General features: G+C 37.8%; 1 protein-coding gene across 1 annotated transcript in view; it reads left to right on the forward strand.

Annotated features, from left to right (window-relative positions):
• CNGB3 (cyclic nucleotide gated channel subunit beta 3) overlaps positions 1-15,249 on the forward strand; it is a 194,714-nt gene that overhangs the window by 178,754 nt on the left and 711 nt on the right. Inside the window, exons 19-20 of the mRNA XM_007517351.1 lie at positions 12,596-12,742; positions 12,974-13,145. Coding sequence (XP_007517413.1) covers positions 12,596-12,742; positions 12,974-13,145 — 319 coding nt within the window. The remainder of the gene's footprint in view (positions 1-12,595; positions 12,743-12,973; positions 13,146-15,249) is intronic.

The following is a 15,249-nucleotide window of genomic DNA, read 5'->3' on the forward strand; positions in this document are numbered from 1 at the left end:
TTTTTTATTCATTGGCTTTGCAATTTAATAGGTTGTCTTAATTTGAATTTCTCTAAATAGTGCCTAGAAAATAAGAGATTCTCAATAAATACTTGCTAAATGAATTAATTTCCTATTGCCCTGCTAGTTTTCATAAATGTAATCATTTGCCTTCTACGTTCCTTTATCATATATAAATTTTTGAGTAGAATTTAGTGATAAATATATCCTTATATGCTTTGGATAGTGTGACTATCATTTAATATATTTAGAGTCATGAGCTAGCCCACTGGGGAAGGTGCCTGCTTTGCCATGTGCATGGCCCAGATCTGATCTACTGGTTCCCCAAGGCATTGGTGTTGTGGTGTCTCTCCCTCTCTGTCCCTCTTTTTCTATCTGAAAAAGTCTGCCAAAAGCAGTGAAGCCCCAGCAACAGCAATATTAAATAAAATATTAAGGGGGTCAGGGGGTAGCACAGTGGGTTAAGTGCACAAGGTGTGGAGCACAAGGATCTGGGTTTGTGCCACTGGCTCCTAGCCACTGGCTCCCCACAGGCAAGGGACGTCACTTCACAAGCAGTAAAGCAGGTCTGCAGGTGTCTATCCTTCTCTCCCCCTCTCTGTCTTCCCCTTCCCTCTCGATTTTTCTGTCCTACCCAACAACAGCATAACAATAATAACAACAACAAGGGCAATAAAAAGGGAAAAGGTAATAAAAATAAACTGTTAAAATACTGATTTTTTTTTTCTAGTTATCTTGGTCAGATGCTCTAGATAGATTGATAGATGATAACTAGTTCTGCTTCATTAGCGTTAAACAGATTTGAGTAATATAATCAGTATACTTTTCCTTTTTGTTTGTTTCTTTTTTGTTTTTAAGAGGGCTTCAAAGCTCTAGGTTGACTTTTTCATATAGAAAGACAAGCACAGGGAGTCGGGCGGTATAGCAGCGGGTTAAGCACACGTGGCGCGAAGTTCAAGGGCCGGTTTAAGGATCCCGGTCTGAGCCCCCGGCTCCCCAACTGCAGGGGAGTCGCTTCACAGGCGGTGAAGCAGGTCTGCAGTTGTCTCTCTTTGTCTCCCCCTCTCTGTCTTTCCCTCCTCTCTCCAATTCTCTGTCCTATCTAACGATGACATCAATAACAACAATAATAACTACAACAATAAATAAACAAGGGCGATAAAATGGAAAGTAAATAAATAAATAAAAAAGAAATACAAGCACATAGAGACAAGAGGAGAAAGGTAAAGACACCACAACATTGAAGCTTCCCGCAGGGCAGTGGGGATTGAGTTCAAACCTGAGTTGCATGCATGGCAAAATGAGCACCTCCCAGGTGAGCTAGCTTGCCAGCTCTGGACTTTCTACAACTACATACATACCACAAACCAGGACTTAAAACTTTTTACCTAAAAAGTTTACCTGAGAGCACCTTCTTCATTATTAAACATCATGTATCTATAAACATCTATTTCTCCCTCAGGATAATCAGGTATCTATACTAGGTATAAAAGGATGGTCTTCTTTGCTAAAAAAGAGACTAAGTAACTTGCTCAGGAAAAATACAATGAATATTATACATTCATATTTTAAAGCTTATATTCTTTACACAAAACTCTACCATATTCTACTAATTCCCTTTTTGTGCTACTTTACCTCACTGTGCTAATTCATATTCGGTGTTTCATAAGTACTTATCTTATTGGAATTAAAATAGAAAAGTCTTTAAAAGTATTCTTTAATGTCACAACAAACAGAGGTGGATCTAAAATTAGAAACCAGTCCCTTGTCTCCTGGGCTACTGCTCTTTTTTGACCTGGGAACAATTATCATTAACCTCAACGTTTGTCCTCCAGCAGGTGCTCTTTCAGAAACTTGATACAGGCTTAAGGATATTTAGAGATCTTCTTACTAAGCAATTTAATGAGCAAAACTTTCCGTTGGTGGAATGCTGGAGCAGCATTTAGTGGATGGGGGGTGCTATTTTAAACATTGCTGAGAGAGTTTGGGCAAAATCCATCTGGCAGACAGACTATTTCTTCCGTTCAAAAACTCATCAAGCACTCCAAACGTGTAACCTGTAGGCAAGTTTAATTAAAGCTTGAGAAGTCTCAAAATAACCTGACATTTAAATATGTTATTTCCGTTCTGCTCTCATAGCCTGACACACAGAGAGCCACTCTCAGATTCAAATTAAGCTCCTAATGCCATCTTGCTCTGCTTAACTGCTGGATTACCCTGTGTGCAAGGCTACTGGAATGTGAATGAAATAGCCTCATTCAGTCACTGTCCTTCTAATATAAGCATCCATTTCATACAGAGATAGGTAGGAAGGTACACAGGAAGTTAGGTATATAAATGACTGATGGGGGCGGAGGGCAGGCAGTGGTGCACCTGGTTAAGTACCTGGATTCAAGCCCCTGGCTCTCACCTGCAGGAGGAAAGCTTCATGAGTCGTAAAGCACTGCTGCAGGTGTCTCTCTGTCTCTTTCATTCTCTATCTCTCCCTCCCCTCTCAATTACTCTCTATCTCTATCCAGTAATAAATATTTAAAAAATGACTAACGAGGTTAATTGTATTGATTGAGTGAGAAAAAGACAGAGGGAGAAAGAGAAGTGAATTTGGGAAGGGGGGGGTGCGTGAACAGACCAAAATTCATTTCTGTTTTTAAAAAAAAGAAGGTGAAGTCAAAGTTTATTCTGGGGATAAGCTAAGAAAAGGACAAATTCATAGTCCTTTTTTTATTTTAAAAAAAAAGGAAGGAGAAATTTAAAATGTGAAATCATTAAGCTAAATAAGCAGGAATTAATATGAGCAACATTATGAATTCCAAGTAAATACTTTTTATTTTGGAAGTTATTCCACTCTTATTTTGGATATTTCTGGACCAGAGGTAAATGTTAAGTGCATGTGGTAGGTCCTATGTGATTGTTTGAGATGACCTTATATTAGATTTTGCCCCCGCCCCCCACCACCACCAATACATGATATTGACCAGAGGAAAAGGGATGGAAATAGGTGCTAGATGGGTTCATTTTGATAGCATGATGGCAGTAGAACTTTAGTAGTGCTGTGGTGAGGTTGCTGAGATTTATATTACAGTATGCTTAACAGTACTTCATTACACATTTAGAAGCTGTTAAGAGAAGGGAAGAATATCAGCAGTTATGCTTAAAAACTAAAAAAAATAAAGTAAATAACAAAATATTCACTGATTGTGGGACAGGTGTAACATAGAAGAGGAACAAAAAGGAATTATTTCTATGAAATAAAAGAAATATTAGAAACAATTATGGCTAGGGATTTTCACAAATTTACAGCAAATAATAACCTCATATGAAACTCAGAGGAAACCAAGCAGGATAATGCTTTAATTATATCTCAGCAGATAATTTTCAATTACAGAAAATCAATGAGAAAGAAAAAAATATGAAAGGAAAGAGAAAAAATGTACTATATATATATATATGAATAAAAACATGAATTATATCTAACTTCTCAGAACCCAAGCAAGTGAGAGAGTATAGTGAAGTATTAAAAATGTTGAGAGGAAAAAAAAAATCCCACCAGCCTAGAATTTTGTACCCTAGGAAATTTTTCTATAAAGGTGAAAGAAATTATAGGTCAATAAAAATTTAGGTAATTTGTTGCGAGTTGACCTGTCTTGCAAAATAATAATAATAATAATGTATGAAGAGGTCTTTCAAGAAGGTAAATAAGACAAATCAGAACTCAAATTTGCATAAATAGAGGAAAATTATTGAAAGAATCAGTAGTGGAAAATGACATATTATTTTTCTCTTAATTGATCTACCATAAGATGTATTCAAAATAGCAATAATGTATTCATATGCATAGCAGCAGGATATATATAATCTCTGTCCCTCTGGTTCTTGATGTTATTTTCTGTTTTCTAGTTTATTCTTTTTTTCTCTTCTTTGCAATTCAGTTTGGGAACTTCTTTTTGACTTATCTTCATGTTAATCTGTTCTTTTCTTGGTCATGTCTGATCTTTTGAAGAGTCTATTAAAGTAATTCTCCATAAAGAGCTCACTGACTCTTTAAGAACATAAAAACAAAGATCTCCACTAAAAAAAAAAAATGGGAAGAGGATATAAACAGAATCTTAACAAAGAAGATCTCCAGATAGCCAACAGACACGTTGAAAAAATGCTCAAAGTCACTGATTATCTTTTTTCTTAATATTTTATTTATTTATTTGATAGAGACAGAGGAAAATTGAGAGGGGAAGGGGAGATAGAGAAAGAGAAAGAGAGACACTGCAGCCCTGCTTCACCCTTGTGAAGCTTCCTCCACTGCAGGTAGGGACCAGGATCTTGCACATTGTAATATGCACAGCGCACTCAACCAGGTGTGCCACCACCTGGCCCCTGATTATCCAATATAAACAACAGTGACATACCATCGCAAACATGCGAGAATGATATATGTTTTTAAAAGGACAGGAAAAAACAAACTGTGAGGATTTGGGGGGGGGGGAGGAGCCTTTCTACACTGCTGAGGGAAACGTCAATTGGTTCATCCTCTGTGTAAAAGAGCCTGGAGAATCCTCAGAACACTGAAAACGGTCCTACCTTATGTTCCAGCAATCCCCCTCCTAGGAATCTACCTAGAGAACACAGAAACATCCAAGCAAAAAGAATTATGTACACCTATGTCCATTGCAGTACAATTTGTAGTAGCTCAAACTTGAAAAACAACCTTGATGTCCAAAGATAGAAAAATGGCTAAGAAAATTGTGGTGTATGTATACAGTGAAATACTATATAAAACCATAAAAATGGTGAAATGTTCTCCTTTGTCTACTCTGGATGAAACTTGAAGGCATTATGTTATGTCAGAAGAAGAATGAATACTATATGAACTCAATCATTGGTGGAAGCTGAGAAAAAAGCCAAAGATAGTGAAAACACAAGATGAAACCTCAACTGGCCGTGACGTATTGCAGCAAAATCAGGGACTTTGGGGCAAAGGAAGGAAGTTCATTTGGACAATGGTGGAAAATGACTTGGGTGAGAGGAAGGAGTGGTGTACACACACCTACCATGGGCAGATGAGAGACAGTACCCTTCTGTTAGTAACTGTCTCATAAATCATTACTTCCCTAATAAAATAATTTGAAAAAAAAAGTGAAGTCAGTGGTCCAGGAGGTGGTGCAGTGGATAAGGCATTGGACTCTCAAACATGAAGTCCCGAGTTTGATCCCGGAAGCATATGTACCAGAATGATGTCTAGTTCTTTCTCTCTCTCCTCTTACCTGTCTCATGAATGAAAAAAATCTAAAAAAAAAAAAAAAGTGAAGTCATTCTTCAATTTTGTTACACTGTTTTCGATATCTCACTTTTCCTTCTGAATGTTTCTTAGGTTGTCTAAATTATCTATGTGTTCTTGTAGGGTGTCTACTTTTTTACTATATAAAATATAATAAATATTTTATTATAGTTTTAAATATTATATTAATAAATATATTAATCATAGTTTTTAATTCTCTGTTATATAATCCCAAGATTTGCGTTCTAATTCAGGCTGGTCCTAGTCCTTGCTTTGTCTTGAAAGTGGTACATAGTATATAAATGGACAGTAAGAGCTGGGGTAAATAGATCTTCAGTGTGAAATGTTAGGTGAATTTTTAGTGTGATGATTCATTTGATTAGAATTTGACTGTGTGGGAGTCGGGCAGTAGTGCAGCGGGTTAAGCACACGTGGTGCAAGGCGCAAGGACCAGTGTAAGGATCCCGGTTCGAGCCCCCGGCTCCCCACCTGCAGGGGAGTCGCTTCACAGGTGGTGAAGCAGGTCTGCAGGTGTCTATCTTTCTCTTCCCCTCTCTGTCTTCCCCTCCTCTCTCCATTTCTCTCTGTCCTCTCCAACAGTGAAGACAGACAACAATAATAACTACAACAACAATAATAAAAAAATAAGGGCAACAAAAAGGGAATAAATAAATAAATGTTTTTTAAAAAGAATTTGACTGTGTATAATGTTTGTTGTAGATTCCAGAACTTCCAAATCTCTCTAGTATCCTTGTTTTTGTCACTCATTTTTAAAAATAATTTTATTAGTGATTTAATAATGATTGACAAAACTGTGGGAGAAGAGGGGTACAGTTCCATACAGTTCCACCACCAGAGTTCCACATCCCTTCTCCTCCACTGCATTAAAAAGTTCAAGACATTCAATCTACTTGTCCCCTCTCATATTGATTAAGCAGTGATTTATAAGACTATAATTTAATAGTCTTAATAGTATTTTTAACACCATTCCTACCACCAAAGATCTGTGTCCCTAACCCTAGCCTTCCCTTCTCCCCAGAGTTCTTCACTTTGGTGCTTTGCTCCAAAAATCAGTCAAATTCTGCTTTGTGTTTCCCTTTCTGTTCTTCTTTCACAAATTCTGCTACTAAGTTGGATCACTCCATACTTGTCAACATAATTCCTTCTAGATCCATCCAAGATGAGTCAAAAGGTGGGTTCATTTTGGGGGGGGGGGGGGTTAATGGTTTACAGTCAATAATAAAATATAGTAACAAAAATAAAATACAGTCGTTTGTACATGTATAACACTTTTCAGTTTTTCACACAATAATTCAACTGCCTCTAGATACTCTGACATCATATTCCAGGACCTGAACCCTCCCCCGATGCCCAGAATCCTTTACTTTAGTGCTATATACCAAACCCAGTCTGTGCTGCTTTGTGTTTTCTTATTTTTCAACTTCTTTTTTATTTATTATTGGTGATTTAATAGTGATTGACAATATTGTGGGATAAGAAAGGTACAATTCAGTGGGTTCATTATTATTAATAATTATTAATAATATCATTAATGATATTAATATTATTAATAATTGTGTAGTATTCTATTGTGTGTATATATACCACAACTTTCTCAGCCACTCATCTGTTGCTGGACACCTGGGTTGTTCCCCGGTTTTGGCTATTATGAATTGTGTTGCTATGAACATAGATGTACACATCTTTTTGGATGGGTGTATTTGACTCCTTAAGATATATCCCTAGGAGAGGAATTACTGTGTTATAAGGAAGGTCCATTTCTAGCCTTGTGAGGGTTCTCCAGACTGCTCTTCACAGGAGCTGGACCAGTTTACATTCCCACCAGCAGTGCAGGAGGGTTCCTTTGTCCCCACAATTTCTCCAGCATTTGCTGTTGCTTCTGTTTTTGATGTATGACATTCTCACAAGGATGAGGTGGTATCTCATTATCTTTATGTGCATTTCTCTGACAACCAGTGACTTGGAGCAATTTTTCATATGTCTGTCGGATTTTTAAAAATATTTATTTTTTCCCTTTTGTTGCCCTTTTTTATTGTTGTAGTTATTATTGTTGTTATTGATGTTGTCATTGTTGTAGGATAGGATAGAGAGAAATGGAGAGAGGAGGGGAAGACAGAGGACTTTTTTTTTTTCCTCCAGGGTTATTGCTGGGCTCGGTGCATGCACCATGAATCCACCACTCCTGGAGGCCAACTTTTTCCCCCTTTTTGTTGCCCTTGTTGTTGTAGCCTCATTGTGGTTATTATTATTATTGCCATTGTTGATGTTGTTCGTTGTTGGATAGGACAGAGAGAAATGGAGAGAGGAGGGGAAGTCAGAGAAGGGGAGAGAAAGATAGACACCTGCAGACCTACTTCACCGCCTGTGAAGCGACTCCCCTGCAGGTGGGGATCCTTACACCGGTCCTTGGGCTTTGCACTACATGCGCTTAACCCACTGCGCCACCGCCCGACCCCTGAGGATTTTTTTGTAACTCTTCTGTAGTGAATATTCTGTTCATATCCTCCCCACTTTTGAATTGGGTCATTTTTTTTTGTTGTTGTTGTTGTTGCTAAGTTTTGTGAGCTCTTTATATATCTTAGTCATTGGTCTCTTGTCTGATGTATGGCATGTAGAGATCTCCCATTCTGTGAGAAGTCTCTTTGTTTGGGTAATGGTTTCCTTTGCTATGCAGAAACTTTTCAATTTGATGTAGTCCCACTGATTTGTTTTTGTTTTAGTCTTCCTTGCAATCAGGTCTGTACCATCAAAGATGCCTTTGAAATTTAGATGGGAAAGTGTTCCACCAATATTTTCTCTAAGTATTCCATAGTTTCTGGTCTAACATCCAGGACACTTGATCCATTTGGAGTTGACTTTTGTTTCTGGTGAGATAAAGTGGTTCAGTTTCATTCTTCTGCATGTTTCAACCCAGTTTTCCCAGTACCATTTGTTGAAGAGACCTTCCTTCCTTTATTTAATAGTTTGTTCCACTTATCAAAAAATAGATATCCATAAATATGAGTTTTGTCACTCCTTGTAACCTTGACATTCCCTTAATTTTCTTCAAATAAAATCTGCAACTGGAGCTCTGTTGAACTAATAGTTAGGTATCACAGAAATCTATAATCATATGATTAAATTTCAGTCTTTTGGTGTTTATGTGCCCTGAAATGTGACCTTCCACTGTCTGAGTCATCCATCATCTCTATGAGAGCACAATGTAGACCATTATTTACTCTTATCATTTCTCTAATAAGGTTCCTCGAAGTAAAAGTGTCAGTGTCTCCTCAACCATGGCATCAAGAGTTTCTCATTGGGGATAGGGAGTGGCACACCTGGTTAAGCACTCATTACAGTGTGCAAGGACCCAGGTTCAAGCTCCTAGCCCCTACCTGCAGAAGGAAAGCTTCATGAGTGGTGAATCAGGGCTGCAGGTGTCTCTCTCATCTTGCCCCTTCACCTTCCTCTCTATTTCTCCCTGTCTCTATCCAATAATAAACAAAAAAAATTTTAAGTTACTGGAAAAATATCACACATCACGAAACTCAGCAACAAGAAAACAAATGACCCCATCCAAAAATGGGGAAAGGATAGAAACAAAATATTCTCCACAGTAGAGATCCAAAAGGCCAATAAACATATACAAAAAATTCTCCAAGTCATTGACAATAAGTTTACTCTGTCTATAGCAATTTACCCAAATTACCATTTAAATAGCCCCATCAATTATACTTCATGGTGGTTCTGTTCTCAGTAAATAACTTTATTTCTTTCTAGAGTCATCTATCCATCCAGATTTGACTGGGAGTTTATCGTAAAACCTATTGGGTCTAATAAACATCATTGATTTTCAGTTTATTCATCTTTGTTTTTATTTTCTTATTGTTAATGACAGGAATGACAACATCTAAGTTCATTACATGTCAGAGCTAAACCATATTAGTGTTTTAATAATTGATAAAGGAAATATTCCTTCTTTTGCAACAATAGTAGAGGTATTCATTATCTAACATAAATCTTTAATATAGAACTCACATAGTTTCTTACATCTCATTAACCCAAAGTCAAGACTGTAAATGTGTGTTCCTACTACCAGGATATTTTCTCTGTCCTTCCCCCACTACAGATTTTTTTTATTATTAAAGTAAGTCTTCTTTCTCCATTTTTAACCCCAAGAGATGCAGTCTATCATGTCATTGTTACAATGTGGACTATAGTGCTTTTTTTCTATTTCTTTTCTATAGTTTTTTTCAGATTTTTTCAGCTCTTATTCTGAAGATTACTGATAAATGATATAATTTTTATCTACTTTTTTTTTATCATTTGTGTGCTATTTGAGACTTTTTAAAAATCAGTTCTAAATGCAAAATCCCCAGCAATGACTCTAAGAACTTTAAAGTTTAAAATTCACTTACTTAGGGAGTTGGCCGGTGGTGCAGCAGGTTAAGTGCACATGGCGCCAAGCACAAGGACCAGCATAAGGATCCCAGTTCTAGCCCCCAGCTCCCTGCCTGCAGGGGAGTCACTTCACATGTGGAGAAGCAGGTCTGCAGGTGTCTGTCTTTCTCTCCCCCTGTCTTCCCCTCCTCTCTCCATTTTTATCTTTCCTATCCAACAACAACATCAATAACCACAACAATGTTAAACAACAAGGGTAACAAAAGGGAAAAATAAATAAATAAATAAATAAATAAATAAATATTTTTTAAAATTCACTTACTGGCCTAGTAGGAAGCTGTATGAATAACTATATAATAGAGAAATGTATGGTACTGAGAAACAAGGTGATTTAGGAGTTAAGTAGAGAAAGAAATTGGATTCACCTGAAGTAACCAGGTCATCGTTAGAAGTGAATGCCAGAGCTGTATCTGTGAGTGGTCAGGGGGGAAAAAATCAAGTAAGTGTACTGCACCAAAGTAAAAGACTCTGTGGAAGGGGGGGAAGGTTCAGGTCCTGGAACACGATGGCAGAGGAGGACCTAGTGGGGTTGAATTGTTATGTGGAAAACTGAGAAGTGTTACGAATATAAAAACTATTGTATTTTACTGTCAACTGTAAACCATAATCCCCCAATAAAGAAATTTTTAAAAAATCAAGCAAGACCATTAGTAGAACTTTAATAATTAAAGTAATGAATGAAGGAAAATATAAGGGTACCCAGTGAAGGATGATGATGCATCCTAAGGTTGGCAATAGCAAGGGAAAGTTTTCCACAGCTAGGAATGAAGGGGTCTAGGGGGAAGAGCACATTAATACCACCCAGAAAGAGCTGTGAACATTGTACTTCTAGGAGATAGATGTATGTTGGAGAATGGGGCCCACTGTCCCAGGAAGTCCAGGCCATTGTTTCCATGAGGTCCAAGCCAGTTGACCCCCAACTCTCCCTTCAAGTAGAGAGGAGGGCAGGTCCCCCTGACCTCCTGAACTAATGATGGATGGCTTCTCCAGAATAGGGGCTACCTTTCTGCACATGCCTCTCCTCTCCCCTTAAAACAAAGGCCATGAATTACTGTACATTGTGTTTGGACTAACTTGAAAGCCACCACATACATTCTTGCTCAATTGCCCCCCTCCTTCTCCCCCTTCCTCAGAAATGCCTGTAATTTACCCTGAGGTACCTGTAATTTACCCCCGAGGAAAAATGCATTGTGAAGCTTGTGATCAAACCTTGTGTGGTAATTCTTCATTTGTGATCAAATAGTTTATAGATCAACATGTGGCTATGCATTATGTTGCTCTGTGCTTGGGTAAATGATTACCTTGACCTTCTACCTGGGCAATGGGTATATGTACTTGCTTTCTCTTTCAATAAATGAATTTCCCTCTGAGGCTTTTCCCAGAGCTGACTGTCCTGTCTCTCTGCATAGTTTGCCCTCAACACGCTGAGCTACCCCAGGACCCCTGAAGGCCGCTTTTGACCTCTGTCTTCCAATGCCTGGGGAGACAGCTGGACCCAGAGCGAGTCTGCAAATGTACATGTGTCAGGAACCAGGATTTTGAAAGAGAAATGCAGCCAATGCTAACCTAAAGTCTATCTGTGAAATGAAAGGGAAATAAAAACTCAACCCCTCTATCCTGCTTTCTGACCTTCTTATTATTCACTGTATTCCCCATGGGCCAAATCCAAATGACCCAAAGGGCAAGTCCACAGTGCTAGTTCTTGCAGAGCAAAGAGAATGGGGAAGGAGGGGCCAGGCAGTGGCAGCACCTGGTTAAGCACACACATTACAGTGCACAAGGACAAGGGTTCAAGCTCTTGGTCCCCACCTGCAGAGGAAAAGCTTCACAAGTGGTAGAGCAGGACTGCAGGTATCTCTCTCTCCCTCACTATCCCCCCCTCCTCTCTCAATTTCTCTCTGTCTCTATCCAATAAAGAAATTTAAAAATTAAAAAAAAAACAAGTAAATATAAGAGAGAGGGAATGAGGAGGATGAAACATGAATTTAGGGAGTGAATAGAGAACACCAAGTCCAAAGAGATTCTGGACTTCTTGAATATCAGATGAAGACTATCATAGGGCACTGATATCCATATATTCTTGCTTTGAAGTGGAAGTTAGATGCAAAATAGGCTGAAAAATGAAATGCCATGATGCCAACCTGACTTCCCTGGTCATGACTTCACCAATGTGTCCTGGAACCCCTCCTTTCCAGAGCCCTATCCCACTAGAGAAATATAGAAACAGGCTGGGAGTATGGATCCACCTGCCAATGCCCATTTCCAACAGAGAAGCAGTTACAGAAGCCAGACCTCCACACATTCTGCACCCCATAATGATCCTGGGCCCATGATCCCCGAGGGATAAAAAAATAGGAAAACTCTGGTAGTGGGAATTGTACCCCTCTTGTCCTACGATCTTATTGATCATTATTAAAACAGTCAATAAATAAATAAATAAGAAAAATGAAATGCTGGGGCCAGGTGGTGGTGCACCCAGTTAAGCACACAGGCTATTGTGTGAAAGGACCCCTGGTTCTAGGCCTCTGTCCCCACCAGCAGGGGGAAATCTTCTCAAGCAGTGAAGCACTACTGTGGGTGTCTCTCTTTCTATCTCTGTATTTCCCCTTTATCTCTCAATTTCTCTCTGTCTCTACCCAATAAGTAAATTTTTAAAACAACCAAATTTAAAAAAAAAAAAGAAGAAGAAAATGAGATGCCAATTCATTACTACCACATTTAACCATGACCTGAACTCTCACCTTTAGGGAATAATCTCTGAAACACCATTAATAGTAATAATGTTTACTTAAACAGAATAAAAGATATTTCAGCGACAGAAAAGTGAAATTGGTGGCAAAGACTAACTGTTCCTGCTTACAGTCTTTTAGCACCCAGAGGAGGAAGTCGTCGAACTGCCGATGTGGTGGCCCATGGATTTGCTAATCTTTTAATTCTGGACAAAAAAACCCTCCAACAAATTCTGGTGCATTACCCAGATGCTGAAAAGCTCCTTATGAAGAAAGCCAGGTACAACCCTTAAAATCCCATTAGAAAGAAGTCCAAAATCTAAGAGAAGAATTGTATTATAACGTCAGTGATCAACTTGCTCCGTGACAGTTAATTAACAGCCAACTGTTTGTGTTGTTATCCACTGAAATGCTCATATATTAGAAGAAAGTATTACATTCTGGTAGGTTTAAAAATGAAAATAAAAAACTCACATTGCCATTTAAAATAGCCTTTATCGCCTATCCACAGAGAACTTCTAAACAAGACTACAGCCACAGAGGCAACCCCTCCAAGAAAAGGATTCGGCTTTCTTGTCCCATCAAAACAAGACACACCCCAAATATTTAAAGTTATTTCAAAAGGCACAGGGAAAGGAGGTCTTGCAAGGTTACTCAAACTGAAGAGAGAACAAACAGTTCAGGTAATAAATCAAAGTGAATGGAAAGCTGTAAAAGAGAGATCACTGTGGTCCAGGAGGTGGTGCAGTGGATAAAGCAGCAGACTCTCAAGCATGAGGTCCTGAGTTTAATCCCCGGCGGCACATGTACCAGAGTGATGTCTGGTTCTTTATCTCTCTCCTCCTATCTTTCTCATGAATAAATAAAATCTTTAAAAAAGAGAGAGAGAGAGATCACTGGATTAAATAAAGCCAAACAGGCTCCTACCTTACCCCACTCCTGATACCAGAACAAGTTGCATCTAAATAATACTGTTTTATATAAAGAACATATTATTTAATCTGTACCCCTAGAAATTAGCACACTTAATCTTCATAAATCTACTACAGATGACTTTAGTATAGTTATGAAATACTTGAGTCCAGTTGACACTCATCATTTTTGAATTTTGTATTTGCATCTTTTCCTGCTCACTAAAATGTAAGCCGAAAGTTAATACGTGCACTGCTTTTCTGGTCTTGATATGTACATGTGAAATTACAAAGGATGATATAATGCTCATATGCCCAACTGAGGATGAACTGGAACACTCTATATCATATTTCAGTAATCATAATGTTATCTTTTCATGATCTATTTAGTATCAAGTTATTTTTCCCCCAGCGGTTTGTTCTGCTTTTCTGCCCTGTTGTTAAAAAGGATCCCCAAGTATAATACTGGCAAAGTTGTCCAGTGCTCCCTACCACAAATGCTGTGGTGTACCTTATAGAGCAAATGTGGGTCAGATAAGCTTCATTTAGGTAGGAGTTATAGAGTTACTGACTATGAGTTCAATGTAATGAATGAACAATATATTAAATAAGTAGCCTCAAAACTCCAATATACATAAAATCGGATTAGAAGAACCTAATCTTGCATTAGCCCTAAGAGCAATGGTTCAGTAATTGCTGATTCAGTATGTGGGCAGCTATGTAGAACAAAACAACCATGACTAATAAGAGACAATGGTGTGTGTATGAACATACATATATGCTTGTGAATACATAGTACAAGTACAATTTACCTAGTTAGCAAACATGTTCAGAAATATTCAGTCCTAGGTCACAAATGTCTAAAGATGAAGATGGCTTTGTAGATTTCATTGAAGCCCTTCAAACTAAGATTAAAATCAATGAATTTGAATAAAATCACATCAGTAGCAGAGTGAAAGCTACTTCTCAGGTATCCAAATGTCTAGACCTATTCTAAGCTATCTTCTAAATTCCTAGAAGTATCAGGAAACTCAAATGTTGTTAATTTTTCTTTTTCTTATTTTTATTCTCATAAGAAGCCTATGAAGGTAGGTACAAAGAACTAGAGTAAGAATTTATGTTTTCTCAATGTTACCACTATTTTGTCAATAAAACTACAGTAAATGGGTAGTTGTATTTCTCTCAGACAACTGGAAAAGCAAATATTATAAAGTCAGTCATACTCAAAAAAGACTAGAATTTGTTCCTTTTCTACACATGCTGTTAAAAATACAGTATGAACCAAATATCTTCTTTATCTCATCACAGAAATGATCAATTATATATAAAAGACAAATTAAGATTGATAAACATATAAGAAAATTTGTTGAGTGAGTTTCTCAACGTTTATGTGCATACTCATACCCTATACTAGTCTCTATCAAACTGATTCCAAGCATGACCAATCATGAGAAAGGATAGTCTCCTTTAATTTGAAGTTTCTGCAGACAACATTAACATAAAGGGTTCTAAAACTACAACTGAAGCTTCTGTCAGGGGAATGGAGAGAATTGTAGACAAAAGAGATGAATTTCTTCCTAAAGTTCTTCCATGAGTCTATGCAAGAGGAAGCTCATATTTTCTGCACTTTTTACACTATTTGGTTAATACTTCTTATTTAAATATAAATATTTGTAAAATTCATCTTTAAAACATTTTTTTGTTTTATTTAATTATTTATTATTGGATAGAAACTGAAAGAAATTGAGAGGGGAGAGGGAGATAGGGAGAGAGAGAGACCTGCAGCCTTGCTTCAGCACTTGTGAAGCTTTCTCCCTGCAGGTGGTGACCAGGGGCTTGAGCTTGGGTCCTTGTGCACTGTAATGTGTGCCCTTAA

Source organism: Erinaceus europaeus, chromosome 1 (genome assembly GCF_950295315.1).
Source record: "Erinaceus europaeus chromosome 1, mEriEur2.1, whole genome shotgun sequence".
Lineage (NCBI taxonomy): Eukaryota > Metazoa > Chordata > Mammalia > Eulipotyphla > Erinaceidae > Erinaceus > Erinaceus europaeus.